The sequence below is a fragment of the Aspergillus versicolor genome, assembly GCF_001890125.1.
Source record: "Aspergillus versicolor CBS 583.65 unplaced genomic scaffold ASPVEscaffold_1, whole genome shotgun sequence".
NCBI classification, from domain to species: Eukaryota; Fungi; Ascomycota; class Eurotiomycetes; order Eurotiales; family Aspergillaceae; genus Aspergillus; species Aspergillus versicolor.
The window spans coordinates 2,126,880-2,142,012 of NW_024467524.1; the positions used below are offsets into that span (position 1 = coordinate 2,126,880).

The 15,133-nt window shown below is 51.5% G+C and overlaps 6 protein-coding genes across 6 annotated transcripts; 4 read left to right on the forward strand and 2 right to left on the reverse strand.

Annotated features, from left to right (window-relative positions):
- Positions 1–1,242: 1,242 nt before the first annotated feature.
- Positions 1,243–2,997, forward strand: ASPVEDRAFT_48748 (uncharacterized protein; the record flags this gene model as incomplete). Its single annotated transcript, XM_040814068.1, has 5 exons — positions 1,243–1,903; positions 1,963–2,225; positions 2,280–2,405; positions 2,472–2,590; positions 2,643–2,997. The coding sequence occupies 5 exons, from the start codon at positions 1,243–1,245 to the stop codon at positions 2,995–2,997; spliced, it is 1,524 nt and encodes a 507-aa protein (XP_040662351.1).
- A 747-nt stretch (positions 2,998–3,744) lies between these two features.
- On the reverse strand, positions 3,745–7,001 carry ASPVEDRAFT_158171 (UTP14 family protein). Its single transcript, XM_040808555.1, has 2 exons — positions 4,203–7,001; positions 3,745–4,128 (listed from the first exon to the last, which is right to left on the reverse strand). The coding sequence occupies exons 1-2, from the start codon at positions 6,906–6,908 to the stop codon at positions 3,946–3,948; spliced, it is 2,889 nt and encodes a 962-aa protein (XP_040662352.1). The 5' UTR covers positions 6,909–7,001; the 3' UTR covers positions 3,745–3,945.
- Positions 7,002–7,118: 117 nt separating this feature from the next.
- ASPVEDRAFT_35985 (mitochondrial 54S ribosomal protein mL41) lies at positions 7,119–8,103 on the forward strand. The gene is made up of 3 exons (XM_040811105.1): positions 7,119–7,370; positions 7,433–7,683; positions 7,738–8,103. Exons 1-2 carry the CDS (start codon positions 7,188–7,190, stop codon positions 7,646–7,648), a joined length of 399 nt encoding a protein of 132 aa, XP_040662353.1. The 5' UTR covers positions 7,119–7,187; the 3' UTR covers positions 7,649–7,683; positions 7,738–8,103.
- A 492-nt stretch (positions 8,104–8,595) lies between these two features.
- Positions 8,596–10,118, forward strand: ASPVEDRAFT_48751 (uncharacterized protein; the record flags this gene model as incomplete). The annotated part of the gene is made up of 5 exons (XM_040814069.1): positions 8,596–8,663; positions 8,721–9,499; positions 9,545–9,585; positions 9,636–9,967; positions 10,016–10,118. The coding sequence occupies 5 exons, from the start codon at positions 8,596–8,598 to the stop codon at positions 10,116–10,118; spliced, it is 1,323 nt and encodes a 440-aa protein (XP_040662354.1).
- Positions 10,119–10,391: 273 nt separating this feature from the next.
- On the forward strand, positions 10,392–11,476 carry ASPVEDRAFT_35989 (uncharacterized protein). Its single transcript, XM_040811106.1, has 2 exons — positions 10,392–10,771; positions 10,873–11,476. The coding sequence occupies exons 1-2, from the start codon at positions 10,507–10,509 to the stop codon at positions 11,394–11,396; spliced, it is 789 nt and encodes a 262-aa protein (XP_040662355.1). The 5' UTR covers positions 10,392–10,506; the 3' UTR covers positions 11,397–11,476.
- A 126-nt stretch (positions 11,477–11,602) lies between these two features.
- On the reverse strand, positions 11,603–15,044 carry ASPVEDRAFT_121313 (putative ubiquitin conjugating enzyme; the record flags this gene model as incomplete). Its single annotated transcript, XM_040805872.1, has 2 exons — positions 11,603–14,802; positions 14,879–15,044. The coding sequence occupies 2 exons, from the start codon at positions 15,042–15,044 to the stop codon at positions 11,603–11,605; spliced, it is 3,366 nt and encodes a 1,121-aa protein (XP_040662356.1).
- Positions 15,045–15,133: the final 89 nt, after the last annotated feature.

Consider the following 15,133-nt stretch of genomic DNA (forward strand, 5'->3'; position numbering starts at 1 on the left):
AAATGAATAGCTAACTATTGGGGAAGGGGGGATTAGAAATCGGATTGATGCTAGACTGACTGGGAGTATACTACTAAGCAGGGAAGTAGGAGAGAACCGCCTCTTCACAAGTAGAAGCACGTGAAAAATTGCTACAGTTAAAAAGACGCGACACAGTTATTATCAGTGGTCTAATTAGTATCCATTCTGTCAAGTCCCTTTAAAAATAATATCCGACTTCGCTGATCCCTGGAACTTAAACTTACATTCCTATACGGAGTGGCATAAAAATATATAATGAACCACCACAGGAAATGAATACCGACATCTCTCCCCGATCCCCGGGGTTTGGCTGAAGGATCACCCCATACTTAAAGCATACTAGCAGTACTCGACAGACTGCAGTTACAGGTTGGTGTAACCGGGTAAACACCGGCATCCCGGGCCGTGGTATGACTAACAGAGCAACTGAATCCAGCTTGCAAGACTACAACAACATTTCCCCTCCCCATGATAATTGAGTTGAAGCAAACCTTGGTACGCTGGGAGCAACTCGCACGGCCGAAACCCGGAGAGAGCCTGAGCCGAGAATCACATTCGGCCAGGGAAATTCGGCGGGGAAGACATTGCGGCGTCGCTTGATTGGAAGGCCCTGGAGAATGGGCCTCCTTTAACCGACCCTGAGCGAGTTATCGGGATCGGGAGCAGGCGAAATTCGGGATTGCAGCAAATCAGCAGCACAGCAGAGATTTCAGAACCTTGCTCTCCGGACCCCCACGCCGTCCAGCACTGCGAAGTTGAGGGATCCCACTCGGTGACCCCCACGCCCCCGAGCTGTGCCCCCACGCTCCCACGCTCCACAATTTTATACAATGCTGCCCACACACTACTTTGATACTGGCTGCTCCGCGCAAAATGGAGTCGCGTTACTCTCCAGTGCATCATCGATGGCTTGTTACCGTAGTGCTGCCGGACCACCGCTTTCCCGAGGCCTGCCGGATATTGGCCATGCGTGCCGACCTTGGTACCGGCTGTCTATCCCCATGTGGTAGCGTACCCACGGTTGAGACCCGAGTCTCCGCTTGATACGTTGGGATTCGGGGACTGGGGATTTATCGGAATGTCACCGACCCCTGCTCCAGAGACAATCAAATACCTGCACCCCCCGGACCCCATATCTGGGGTCTCGCAACCCCGGAAGTCTTCCAATACACCTCCCTCACTCCTCACCCCCTGACTATCTCTCCTGCCAACACACAAGCCATGGCGGACGAGGTATCCAAACACGGCTCTGATGCCGTTCAGCTCGAGAAGCCCACCGTCGAGACCATGGAAGGGTCCAATCCTGCCGTAGCGTCTGCTGGAATGGACCCGGCACGACGGGCTCAGGTTGAGAAGACCATGAAGCGCAAGCTCGATGCTCGCTGCTCCATCTTCGTTCTCATCTACATCATGAACTACCTCGACCGAAACAACATGGCTGCTGCTCGTCTCAAGGGTCTCCAGGAAGATCTGGACATGAACTACAGCGAATACGCTACCTGCCTTAGCATTCTCTACGTCGGGTACATTCTGATGCAGGTCCCGTCTAACATCCTCATCAACCGAATTCAGCGGCCCTCTCTATACATCTCACTGGTCATGCTCCTTTGGGGTCTTGTCTCGACTTTGTCGGGCGTTGTAACCAACTTCAGCGGCATGGTCGCTATCCGTTTCTTCCTGGGCTTCGTGGAGGCTGCTTTCCTGCCCGGTGCCCTGATGATTTTGTCAAAATGGTACACTCGCAAAGAACTTACGGTGCGGAATGCTATCCTTTTCTGCGGTAACCTTATCTCGAACGCCTTCTCTGCCCTTGTCGGTGCTGGAGTTCTGTCCAACATGCAGGGCACCCTTGGCCATGCCGCATGGCGTTGGCTCTTCTGGAGTAAGTTTCTTTCCCAATAATTGCACGCACAGCCGGTTGACCAGGGCCCTTTTTGCTAGTTGAGGGAGCTGCTACGATGACAATTGCCATCTCTTCGGCATTTATTCTCCCCGATCTACCCACCAACACCCGCGGTTTCACCGAGGAGGAACTCCTTGTCGCTCAGATCCGAATGACTGAAGATGTCGGCGAGGCTGATGTTGATTCCGAGGACCAAGGGCCCTGGGATGGCCTGTGGATGGCTCTCAAGGATGTCAAAATCTACATCATGATGTTCACCTTTACCGCTTACGTCGTTGGCCTTTCCTTCAACGCCTTCTTCGTAAGTCTCTCCATTACAATCTCACCACATTCCAAGTCTAACATGGTATTCTAGCCCTCTCTCACCGAGACCCTTGGCTTCGGATACGTCCCAACTTTGCTCATGAGTGCCCCTCCATGGGTTTTCTCTTGCCTCTTCTCGCTCTGCGTTGCTTGGAGCTCCGATCGATACCAGGAGAAGGTTTGTTCCACTCCAGCCAGCCTTCCTTAATCCCAAAATCCCAAATTATCTAACAACCCTTTCCAGTTCTGGCACATCGTCGGCCCCATCTGCATCGGCTTGGTCGGGTTCATCATCTGCATGTCAACGCTCAACGTCGCAGCTCGTTACGTTGCTCTCTTCCTCCAAGCCGCCTCCTACGCTGGGTAAGCTACTACCAAACCAACCAAACTCAAACAACCCACTAACACCCGCCAGTTTTATCGTATTCTACTCCTGGATCAGTTCATCCTTCCCGCGCCCACCAGCCAAGCGTGCCGTCGCAATTGCCCTGGTCAACGCCTTCTCCCAGCTCGGCAACGTCGCAGGCTCATACGTCTGGGACCTTACGGCCAACGGATACCGCAACAGCTACGGTATCGTCACCGCCATGTTCGGATTCACGATCATCGGGTGCTTCGTGTTCAAGCTTGTCTTGGAGAACCTGAACAAGAAGCTTGCCGAGGCAGAGATCGCGGATGTTAGTGCCGGGCGTCCCGTTGCTGATGTGGTGGTCGGTGAAGATCCGGATGAGAGTCTCCGGATGCACAAGGGATTCAGATATCTTACTTAGATTATCCAAATCATGTTGGGTTGTGGAGTGGAGGACCTTTCGTTTTTTCGCTCCCCGAAAGGTCGCCCGTCTGTTGTCTGTTCGGGCCTCATCTTGTGTGAAAGATGACGATCAAACTGAGAACGAAGTCTACGGTCAAGCAAAATACAGGGTTCGATATATATATGGCATAACTTTCTCTAGAATATGAGAATCTACGAATTCTGAACTACAGCTTTTTCTACTTCCGTAGCCACACCACCTAACCTACTAATCATACTGGAAGGTGCCAGAGACCGACCCCACTTTTGCACTAGTTATATATCGGAGAAGCCCAGAGCACTAAGAGACCGGAATCAGGAACCGCGCACCGAAAGCTTGGCATAAGCGTCTTACTCTATAGCGCGCCCCGGTCACACGACATCTCTACATGCGGTGTCCAGCAGCAGCGTAGCTCCGAACGACGTAATTCCGGAACTTGACTAAGAGAATCTAGTGATCTGCTACTAGGCTGGAGCTGGAGCGGCAGCTGGAGTCGGCCTGTTACTGAAACATGAACCCAAGTAGCAGTTTAGCCGAAGTTAGGGTTTTCCGCGGACGGCCTTGAGTCGGCGAGCTCGGGACTTGTGAGGAATTAGGCAGTTAAGGGAGTGGCCCATCTACGATGGCAGCCCGAGAGGCCGAAACAGGAGTGGGCTTCTGGTAACTTGGTAAGGCTAGTTGCTGGTGCTGGTGCGGAGGCTAGAAGCTTAGGATTGATAGGATGTTATTTGTGGAATATTGGGTATTGCCGTAGCTGGGGTACAATCTGGGTATCCAAGAGTGTATTTTATTCAGCCCCTATCTATATACTCTCACGAAATGATGAATGGTATCGTTGATGCAAAAATTTTATAATCCACGGCATATCCTGTTCCCAGAAGGATACAGCACATACCTGCCAACTAACAACCAACAAGTAGAACGCAACTAAACCATGGGCTTCTCCATAGGCTTGATGACGCCCTGTTTGACCATAACCCGAGGCTTGGTGGACGATTGGAAAGTTTCCTTTGTAGACCACTCCGGACCGATAGGGACACGGAGAGATCGCTCGTACTGCTGCTTCGACTCGAAGGGGTGGGGGAGTTGATTGGCCAGGTACTTGTTGTTCTATAAAAAAAATAAATGCGTTAGTTCATGACAATGACACCACGGCCTCGAACAAAGGTTGATTGATCTCTTACCTTCTTGATACGCTTCTCGTTGATGATGACGCGCGAGAGTTTGGCGTCCTTTCGCTTTTCGGGCTTGATTCCCTCAACCTTGGTCAAGACGCGCTTCTGCCTCTGCTTTTCCTTCCTGCTCACCCCATCGCCGGTCCAGCTGCCCCAGCCGGGAAGGGTTTCGTCAATCACCTTGTCACCCTCGTCTTCGATGGTGTCAAGCTTCTCTTGCTCGAATTCTTGGACTACCTCGTCTCCAGCAAATGCTCGCTTCACGAGGTCGTGGTTCTTGAGAAGCACGGGGACCTCGTCCTCGCTGTCGGCTTCTTCCTCCGCATTGTTTTGGCGTGCCGCTGCCTTGGTCTTTGCAACTGCGGCAGGCTTTTTAGAGTTGGATTTTGCCGGGGCTGTGCTGTCTGGAATGATGTCGACGGTTTGCTGGGCGTCGTTTGTCTTTGAGCGGCGTTTGTTTCCTGATGATGCCATGAGCCAAGGGTTGTCCTCTTCGTCGTCAGACTCGTTCTGAGGAGCAGCATCAATCTGCGGAGGAGCGCGTGGCTTGTCAGTGGCTTTAGCTGTTGTTTTAGCCTTGGTACCTGAGGCGCCCTTGGCTTTGGTCTCGGTTTCCCGTTCAGCATCACGTTCCGCTTCTTCGTCTGATCCTGGTGCTTCCTCAAACTCATTGCGGTTGCTCTGTTTCTTGCCCTTGTCTTTTTCGGCCTTCTTGTCCGAGACACCGAACTTGCGTCGGCCCTCTTCAGATTCAGCTTCAGACTGAGAGTCCTCGCCATGTAGTTCGCGGTTTAAGCGGCGAACTTCGGCGTCATTTTCGGCTTTGCGGGCAGCCTCTGCGTTCTGCATGAACTTCATAGACAATAACTTGGCATGAGGACCCTTGGCCTCCTCATTAGCAGCATCACCGTCTTCAAGCTTGCTGAGTTTCTTGAGGAGCTTGCGCTTCTCTGTGTCAGAATTTTGCTCTTCCCAAGGGTTTTCGTCTTCAGAGTCGGATTCAGAGCTGGATCCAAGGTAGTCTTCACCACCTCTGGACACGCGCTTCCCTTCAATGCGCTGCCGTAACTCTTCTTCCCGCTGTGCTAGCTCAACAGCACCGTGTCGGGCGTCTTCATCCCACGCGGTTCTGCCAGTCTGCTTCAGACTCTTTGCCCACTTGCTCTCCTTGTGCTTGTTACCCATTCTTGCCTCGGCTCTGAGTCGTTCATTCTTCTCCCGGTCCTGTTCCTCTAGATCCACCCCAGCATCGAGGAGAGCTTGCCGCTCCTTCTCCTCCATTCTCTCTTGCTCCTTTCGATGAACTCGGCGGAAAGACTTGCTCTTGATTTTCTTAATCCGCTTAGCTCTGACCTCTTCCCTGAACATGAGGTCACGGTGCTTGCGCAGCTCGGCTCGTCGAGCTCGAATTTCCTCAATAGGCAGTTTGCGCGCTTGCAGTTCCTCAAACTCCTGCACTTGATCCTCTGCGGACTTTCCTTGCGCATCAGCGAGACCACTCTCAACAAGAATATCCTTAATGGTGTTTTCAAGGCCAGTTTGCGGCTGAACAACACCCATGCTATGCGTCATCTGGGCATCTGGATCAGGAAGAGGAAACGTGAGGTGTTCGGCTCGACGGTTCGCCTTGACTGTCTCAATCCATCGCCCGAGAGTCTCTTTGCTCTTCTCATATGCCGCCTCTCGGTCAATGCGGTCCTGCTGCCGCTTGGCGAGAGGTGCATCTAATTTGCCAGGGATTCCTGTAGAGGTCTTTTGAGAGGAAACGGCAGAGTCGACATGTTTGAGCGAGTTCTTGAGGCGCGAATCCGTGACGGATGGAAGGAGATCGGCAACTGTAAGTTTTCGAGAGGGTGCCAGTCCAAACTCCGTCGGGTTCAGGTATTCCTGGCCACTTTTGGTTCTTTTTTGCGGTTTAGAAGCAGCGCTTGTATCCATAGAATCCACAAAACTCTGTAGTTTTGAGAGTCCATCCCCACCAGCTTCGTCGTCGGACATTTCTAATTCAGAATCCTCCTTTTCGTCATCAGAATCGCTGTCGTCTTCGCTTTCAGAAGCATCCTCTTCAGATTCTTCACTCTCTTCGCGCTTTTTGGAATTTGCAGCTTTCTTAGCCTCCGCTTTCTCTTCAGCGGCATTCATATCCCACGCAGCGACCAGGTCGATGGCGTCCTCTCCGAGATCATCGTCGTCCTCATCCATGTCTTCGTCGGCATCAGACTCGCCCTCGCCTTCCGATAGGTCGAGCTTCCGCCCACGGTTTGGCTTCTGGGCCTTCGCCTTCGGCTTAGCGTTGTACGTTGAGCTCCCTCGGAAAGTGAAGCCTTCGAATCTCTCGTCATCACTCGAGCCCATCGCCTCGTCACTATCCAACTCGCTATCATTATCACTGTCCACACCAATCTTCCATTGGTGTCCTTCACCATCACTTCCAGCGTTAGAGTCTATGTCGGAACCCTCGTCATCGCCCGTGCGGCGACGCTTGTTGCCCGGCCCATCTGAGCCCTCGTCGTCGTCTTGGCCGGTGTTTCGCTTGCGCTTGAAGTAGTCATCATCACCGCCTAACCGGCTTCGTCGGATCTTAGCCCTTGTTGGGTTCTGAGCTTCTGCGATAGAAAAGGCATTGAGAATCTTTCCGGATTTTCGCTTCTGGGCGGGCTGTTTCTTGGCCTTGTCGTCTCGGGGACCCCGCTGTTGGGTGTGTTTGCGAGGCATTGTGCGCCTAGATAGAGAAGACGCTACAGAAGAAAAACACACAGACACAAAAAGAAAAGTCCTCGGCAAGATCTAATGCGTTGAGGAGCTTCTCAAGTGGTGGTGCAACAATTTTCCTTATCGATGCGGCAGAAAAAAATAATTTGCTTGGCAAGGCGGAGAGTTCGGCCGACCGCCAACCGACTTCGACTTTCATCCTCCGCATCCCAGCCGACGACGAGAATAGCCTGACTAGCCAGAAGGAGTTGCGCAATTGTTTTGTCCTCCTACATCGTCAATATGGTACGACCTTCACAGCCGATGATGGCGCGCTTGCGCTTGACTACGAAACAGGTCAATGGTGGCTTTTACAAGGGAAACCGGACCGGGTCGATGGGTTATTTTGCGAAGAATGGATCGTACGTGATTGACTGGAAGAAAGTCCGCACGTATGCTGTCCCGGAGAATTTGAAGGACTTCAAGGTGAATTATCAATCGCATTGCGCTTCAGTCATTTTATGGATAAAGACTAATGCTGTCTGCAGCTCACACCATTCGTGACAAAAGTCATGGCCCCTACGAAGAGCAGATACACCCACGATATCGAGCGGAACAACAAGACCTACACAGTGGATAGGGCATTTGGCGGCAAGGACTTTCTTGATATCTGGGCATCGGACAATGGCGAGGAGGTTCTGAAGCAGGAAGAGTTAGACCAGGAGGCTGCGACGCGTCAGACGGCCAAGAGCCCTCGCAAATAGATGGGAAAACTTCAATTTGAGATATAATGGCGAAGGTATGGCCGTCTGTATCTGCATCTTCTGCTGAATATTTACTTACAAATCGACAGGCCTATCAGCGGCGGAAGACCAACCTTACGTCCTCTCACAGACGCACCACCAACACACCAGTGGTCACCATTGGTTGTATATTATGTACAGTATTAGCATTGGAGATGAGAATAGGGATCTCGGCACAACCCACGGGAAATGGAGCCCTAAGCGCCCAGGGTACATTTCTAACGAGGCACTATTGGTTCCTGGCGCATATTTGGGATTTTGCACGGTAGCATGCTTTTTCTGCCTTTGGCGATGTGATCTAAGACAGCACATAGAACGCTTATATGGATACCCTGAATACTACTATAGTTCAGGCACGCTGAACTGATTGTTAGGATACGGAATTTTGATAATCCAGTGTGTAGAAATAAAGGTGGAGGCTGAGGTCAACTTCGTTTGCCAGCGTTAGTCGTTCAACGGTTCCAAGTCGAGACATCATAAAATGACGGTCTTGCCCGATGAGGTTTCCTTCTTTTCCCGCACCCCAAGCCAGCCACCTTCAACCTTCTGAGGTTTTGCACTGTCCATCACTGTTATTATTGGTGCCCGCTAATCTCCTCGGTCAAAGCCCCATCACATTCTTCAGGCTGACAACACAAGCGCTGCGGATCCTGCGGGGATGAACGATGGGGCCATTTGATCGTCGAAGCTCACCCACTGGAGTGTTAGTTCTCTGTCATTCACCATGAGTAAGTGTTGCAGCTGCCCTCTGCTCCTTCCTGGAAACGGCTCCTCGGCTACTCGAACGTTGTCAGAGGCTTATATCCAGCTGAATCCTGAAATATCCATCTTGTCATAGCCTGACTGACCTCTTTTGAAAGCGATATACAATACAGACCTTATATTACAACCAGGTAAGAAGCTACAAAATGCCGGGATCGAAGTTTGCCATCGAGGATCCGTTTGCATACCACACCACTCTCAATTCATACCATGAGTACGAACTGTGCCTTGGCTGCCGATCAGAACTGTGCATCTTCTAACCATAAGTCAGGTCAGAGGCCGTGAAAGATGCGCTTCCACGACCCCAGAGTCTTCCCCAACGCCATGCTCTAGGTCTATACCCTGAGCGCATCAGCGGAACTTCCTTCACAGCTAAACGGGCCTTGAACAAGCAGACATTCCTATACCGGATTCTTCCATCTACTGCGCAGTCTGGGTGGACTAGAGTCCCTGACCACCCGTTAAGCCACCGCCTGCACTCAGAGCTCAGCTTCGTCCCTGACCAGCTTATATGGCCACCGGCCCAAGTCAAGAAAGACAAGACTTTTCTGGATGGGTTGCAGATGATCGGGGGCGCAGGGGATCCAACCACGAAGAATGGCGTAGCTTACTATTTCTTCACCTGTGGAGTTAGCATGGACGAGAAGCAGGCCTTTTACTCTGCCGACGGCGATATGCTCATTGTGCCACAGATCGGGGCGTTGGATATCCAGACGGAGCTGGGTGACATGCGGGTACGTCCGCGTGAGATCTGTGTCGTCCCTAGGGGGATTCGGTTCCGGGTATCGCTGCCTTCTGGGCCATCTCGTGGACATGTAATCGAGGCGTATTCTGGACATTTTGATGTTCCTGAGCTTGGTCCGATCGGATCACTGGGACTCGCGAATGTGCGGGACTTTGAGATTCCAAAGGCTCGATATGTTGATACAGAAGAGGTCACGGAGGTTGTTGCCAAGTTTGGGGGTCAGGTTCATAAGACGGAGATGAAAGGGAGTGCGTTTAATGCTGTTGCATGGCATGGGACGTACTATCCTTTCAAGTATGATTTGGGTGAGTGATCTCTGATTTGCCTGAGGTAAAAGCTGACGATTTTAGGAAAATTCATGCCGATGGGGTCGACCCTTTATGATCACCAGGTAAGTACTCCAAATGCATTGTCTTGGTTAAGCCTTAACCAAGTATATAGGATCCATCAATCTACGTTGTTCTCTCCTGCCCATCCGACAAGCCAGACCACGCTGCCGTTGACTTCCTTGTCCTCGGCCCTAGGTGGATGGTCATGGAAGATACGTTCCAAATCCCATATTTCCATCGAAACACCATGTCCGAGTTCTCGTCTGTCCTGAGCGGAGGATTCGATCTATCCCGCGTACCACCGCAGCTGTACGGCATGAGCGGACTAAACAACGTCCTTAGTCCTCACGGCTTGTCAGCGTCTGAAACGGAGAACGCAATGAAGAAAGTCTTGCGTCCGGAGCGTGTACCGGATGACACCATGGCGTTCTTGGTCGAGAGCTGGTAAGTAGTCTCTCTACCTGGGAGGTATGAAGAAGCTGACATTCAAAGCTACCCAATTGGACTAACGAATTGGGCGTATGATAATGCCATCAATCCTAATGCTGGGGGTGATTTTGGTAGGTTTAAGCGGCGTTTCAACCCTAAGATCTAGCCATAGTTTACTCGGTGGTTATAGCTACAGGACTGTGATAGTGTAGTATGAATCTATTGTAGAAACCAGTTACTGTACCCTTTAAGGCCCCCAATAATAGCATTCCTTTCGAGGCACTACAGGCTGAGAAGAGCGTGCTCCTCGGCAAACGGTATCTCGGACCATCCAGCCAGCATCACAAGACGTCGAGTCAGCCAACGCTACTAAGGCGCCTTCTGCGTAAGATGTGCAGACTTCCCCGCCATCTACCCGTTACCGCAAGTTTAGCATAAACTATGACATCCGTTCCGCCCCAGTCTTCTCCAACTTCTACAGCGTATCTCAACCCTCTCCACTCTCACCCATAAACCAACACAACCAAACCATTTGCCGCATTCCATCCAGCAAAATGCATATCCCAACACACACATACCGTGAAACCACCACCCAAAACCACACAATCCGCAGTCCGCCCCTCGCAGCCCCAACCCCAGCAGTCCCAACGCAGATAATCACCCTCCCCATCCGCGAAACCGCGACAATCGAGGACCCGGCCTCGCCCGACGGGAAAATTTGGAACCAGGCGCTTGATGCCCTGCAGAATTGGCATGGCTTTCGCAGACTCTACTGGGGGCGACATGTTGAGGAGGCATGGAAGGTACAGGTTCTTGTTGGTGAGTTATATCCAATTCTTCATCTACACTGCCTATATCATTCCCCAGTTAGTACAAAAATAGAAAAAAAAAAACCATTGGTTAATGACGGCACGGTATAGCCCGGGAAACACTAAACCAGCACTACGCCTTCCTATCCTCACCACAATGGAAGGGCCTAACATCCATTCTCGCCCCTCTCCACCCTTCACAATCACAACAAGAGCTAGAAAAACTGGTATCAGTACACCACTGCGCTCTCCAGAACTTCACCACTAACCCCGCAACTATCTCCTCTGCACCGGTAACCGGCACGGCCATATACCTCACGACCTCAGCGCCGGGGTGGGAAAAGACTTGGGCGCTGTGGACAACTCTCGTTCCCTCTGTGAAGGGTTGTCTGGGGTGTACGGGGGGCTGGATTGCGGAGCCTGTTGAGGGATACGAGGCTTATGTGGTTTATGTTGGGTGGGAGAGTATCCAGGATCATGATGATTATCACCATACGAAGGACTTTGCAAGGAAGAGGGTGATTTTGGGACAGCATAATGATGGGTGGAGGGGGTATGGGCATGTGAGGTTTGTTGGGGGGAGGGAGGCTAATGAAGGCCAAGGCGAGGGTGGAAAACGGGAGGGGAAGTTGTAGATAGATAAATATGACTATGTTAGAGGGTTGTTTGTTTATACTACTGCTATCTTGATCCATTATAATGAGATGGGTGTGTGCATGTCATGAGATCGTAATTCATAACCTAGTAAAGCTAGCGAACTGCCTAGGTAACACTAGATGTCGTAATTTATCTAGCTAAGTCGACTTTTCGTTGCAATTTCAGTCTACCATCGGTATGCCATCTACCACCGAACCTTGTCAAGGTCCTTCGGAACTTCCCAGTTATGAGCAACACACATTCTCTTGTACTCATAGATAGCCTCCCCAATACCATACTCCTTGCGGCTAGAGTCAAAGTCCAATCTCGCCGGCCGGGGTATCTCATTCGTGATAGCCAGTCGAACCTGCAAGAGGACGCTCTCGATTGAGAATACAGGGAGCCAGCCCGACGTCGTGAGGAGTTCCATGCACATTGCACCGCCTGCGGTGATATGTCCGCCGCCGCCCTCAGCGAACCTGACGAAACGCGGTTTGATGATTCGAAGGAATGGCGGCGACAAGGGGAATTCGGGGGGGAAGCGCATTTCCATGACAATGCTTCGCAGTCCGGCCTGTTCGAGGTCGCGTGCTATTTGGAGGTGCTTTTCGAAACTGTGGAGTTCGACGATCCATTGGTAGACATTGTCGATATGGTTGGCATTGATGTACCAGCCTAGTTCGTGCTGGGGTCGTTTGTCCTGCGTATCGAGGGCTTGACGGAGTACCTTTTGAAGGGTCTTTGTTGCCCGTGGTGTTGCGTACGCTGGCTCACCGAGTAGCTGGATGGAAGATACATCGAGGGTATTCGGCTCGAAAGAGGTGACGGACAGCTTGCTTTGTTTACGGGGGGCTGACTCTTCGTCGGATAGCAGCACCTGCCGGTCCTCTGGAAGGGTTTCCACACTGGCTGCATCGTCGTCGTCGTCATTGTCAGGTGCATCGCGTTTGACAGTGGCCTTTTTCCGTTTCCCGTTCTTGATGACAGGCTTCGGGCTTCCACTCGATGGTGGCTCTGCCGAATCCCTAGAGCGGTGGCTGTTTGTGGCGGAAATGGGGATAGTCAGGGCCCCTCTGGGTCCGAAGACAGTACGGCCAGGCTCCTGCGAATAAACGTGGGCTAATTTCTCGCACTTTGCTCGCTTAGCGTGGTCCGGCATGGGCTGCGCGCACTCAATAAAAAGATATCTAGGCTGGACCCAGTCCACATGTTGCACCACATAGTGAGGCTCTTTTGACGTGAACTCGGCCGGAGCGTTGACCACCTCGTTTAAGGATATCGCCATTGTGCATTTCAGCTCGCTCTTCGGCCAGGAAAGTGATACAGGACCTAAATCTCTGTGGTGGTTCCTACAATAGCCAACCGAAGTATTGAAGTTTGGAGTCAGATATATCCCGTTTCCAAAGCTTCGGCCGTTCATGGTTTCCTTGTAATGGAGGCTCTCCCTAACTATGCTGTACCAGTTAGACAAGGGGCTTCCATGCCAGGCGAATAGAGTTGGATACTGGAGATTTAGCCGAGAAGCAGTCGTGTTTACGGCCTTCACAAACCGCTGTTCCTTGTCTGGGGCACCTTGGGCAAACCTGAATTGGATGTACGATTCCATTCCCGACACTTGGTGCTGCGGGTCATCGTCAAACAGTATAACTGAGCGGTTGGATCCGATAATCCATTGGAGGACATACAGAGCCGACATATGGATCCTATCGTGCCACTCGGAAAGGGGTCTGAGGTGGCCGCCTTTCTTCTGGTCAATCCAGGCCTTCATTTCTGATACGGTAGGCAGCGTGCCCAAAAGGTCCATCAGCGCATTTGTCCTTGAAACGTCAGGAAGCGAGGCAAGATCCGTATCATACATCACAAAGTGCACCGGTCCGTTCTGGGCATCTTTGAGTAACTGAAAGAAGCTTTCTCGGCGCCCGCAAGCAATCAGGTCCCCAAGGATGACATTCGACTTGTCCGTGGTGTCCTTAACACGCGCATGCAATTCTTGCCGATTCCGTATCTCGGCTTGGTCCGAGGTCGCATAGTCCACCAGAATTACAATCCAGTCGCCTACCTTTATATCACAACTACTGTAAATACAAAGGCGCGACCCCAGTGCGTCGTCATACGTGAGTTTTCCGCGGTAGGCGGTTGAAGAGAAATTGGCGGGATTCATTGCAGTCCGACCTGGATGTGGAACCTTCAGCGGGAAACCAGTTGGAAAATCGTGGAGTTTGTTTGTTGCAATTCTGGTATAGGCAAAACTTATCAGCAGGTCGGCCACATATGGTTGCGATGATATTTCCCATTCCAGACTGGGTCCCATCCCCAAAGACATGTACTGATACAAGCACAGTCCCTTTGAGCACACGAACGGCTTAAGAGCCTCGAATCCAGCGTCGATTTTGCAGTAACAGTTGAGGCAGAACTCGGTGCATTTCACAAAACGGCGAAGGGTGAACTGCATAGCGATCAGAATCAAAGACATCTCAGACGGCGGTCCACCCTGTGCGAGATGATCATCCTTCAAGAAATCCGGTGGCGGCACACGCCAGGTCTCTGACTCAAAGTATTTTGGTTGGCTCTTTTCATTGGCATGCAACAGTCTTCCTTGACCATCGTTCAAGTATAATTCTGCCCCTGTCCATGAAAAGCCATTCTCCAACCGGTATTTAAGAATCATTGTAAAGCGATCATTGAGTAAGGACTGAAGAGACTTTCCAATAAGGATGGACCCTAGTGCCGGCTCCATTTTCACATTATCTGTGTCATCCAACCCAGACACTACCCCAGTTGCGAATACATGACGGGCGGAGTTCAAACTAGGTTTGTATATCTCACAGACCCCAACATATAACTGAATCATCGAGCTAGTTCCTGCAGAGGAGAGTACCACATCTGGTAAACGTCGATAACCGGACGGATAACGAACAAGAAGGACAAGGTAGTCTGTAGGACGGACACCCCAGGCCTCCATAGCTTCATTGGAGATTCCCAGCTTCGAGATGCGGCGAGATGCGGATAAAATCACAGGCCCATCCAGCTCACCCAGAATGCCCACCCGGAACCCAGCCTGGCGAGCTTTGCGTAGGTCTGCAGAAATGTAATCGCGTACGTCAGGGATGGCCTCTCCTATTTTGAACCCTGCTTCGATATTCTCCTCCTCATCTTCCCACTCCATCGGATCGTTTTCTTCCTCGGTGTCACTAGTATCGCTGTCCAGTTGCACTGAGTCTGACACACTGTCATCGGGTGAAGTTGCCTTGTCCAGGCATTCCGATACCGTCTCCAGGAAGGTCCCTAGAGGGAGGCCATGGAAAGTGGGTAGTGAGTCCTCTAGAATACGCGAGACAGACTGGGGGACATTTTCTGAGACTGTGAATACGAAGTAATGGTGATCTTTGGGGTATTCCGCGGTATCTGCACAAGCGAGTCAGCAGGGATTTGGTCATAGCTAGTTAAGAAAGCTACTGAGGGGAAAGAGGGTTTACTTTACCTGGAACGGAGACTTCAACGTCAAGCGAATGATGATCGCCCGCTAGAGGGGTGTAGGTAAAGTAGATGGATCCATCCTCGCTTCCGGATCTGACGTCAGACAGTCGCGGAAACGTATCTGGAAGACGGACTTCGGCGAGATCTCTCTGGAAGTCCCTCCGGGGCATGATGCAAGAATGGCGCTGTTGGATATCAAGTATTCAAAAGTCGGCGGCAAAACGATCGCTTGTGGAAGCTGGAAAGAGGAGTAGAAATG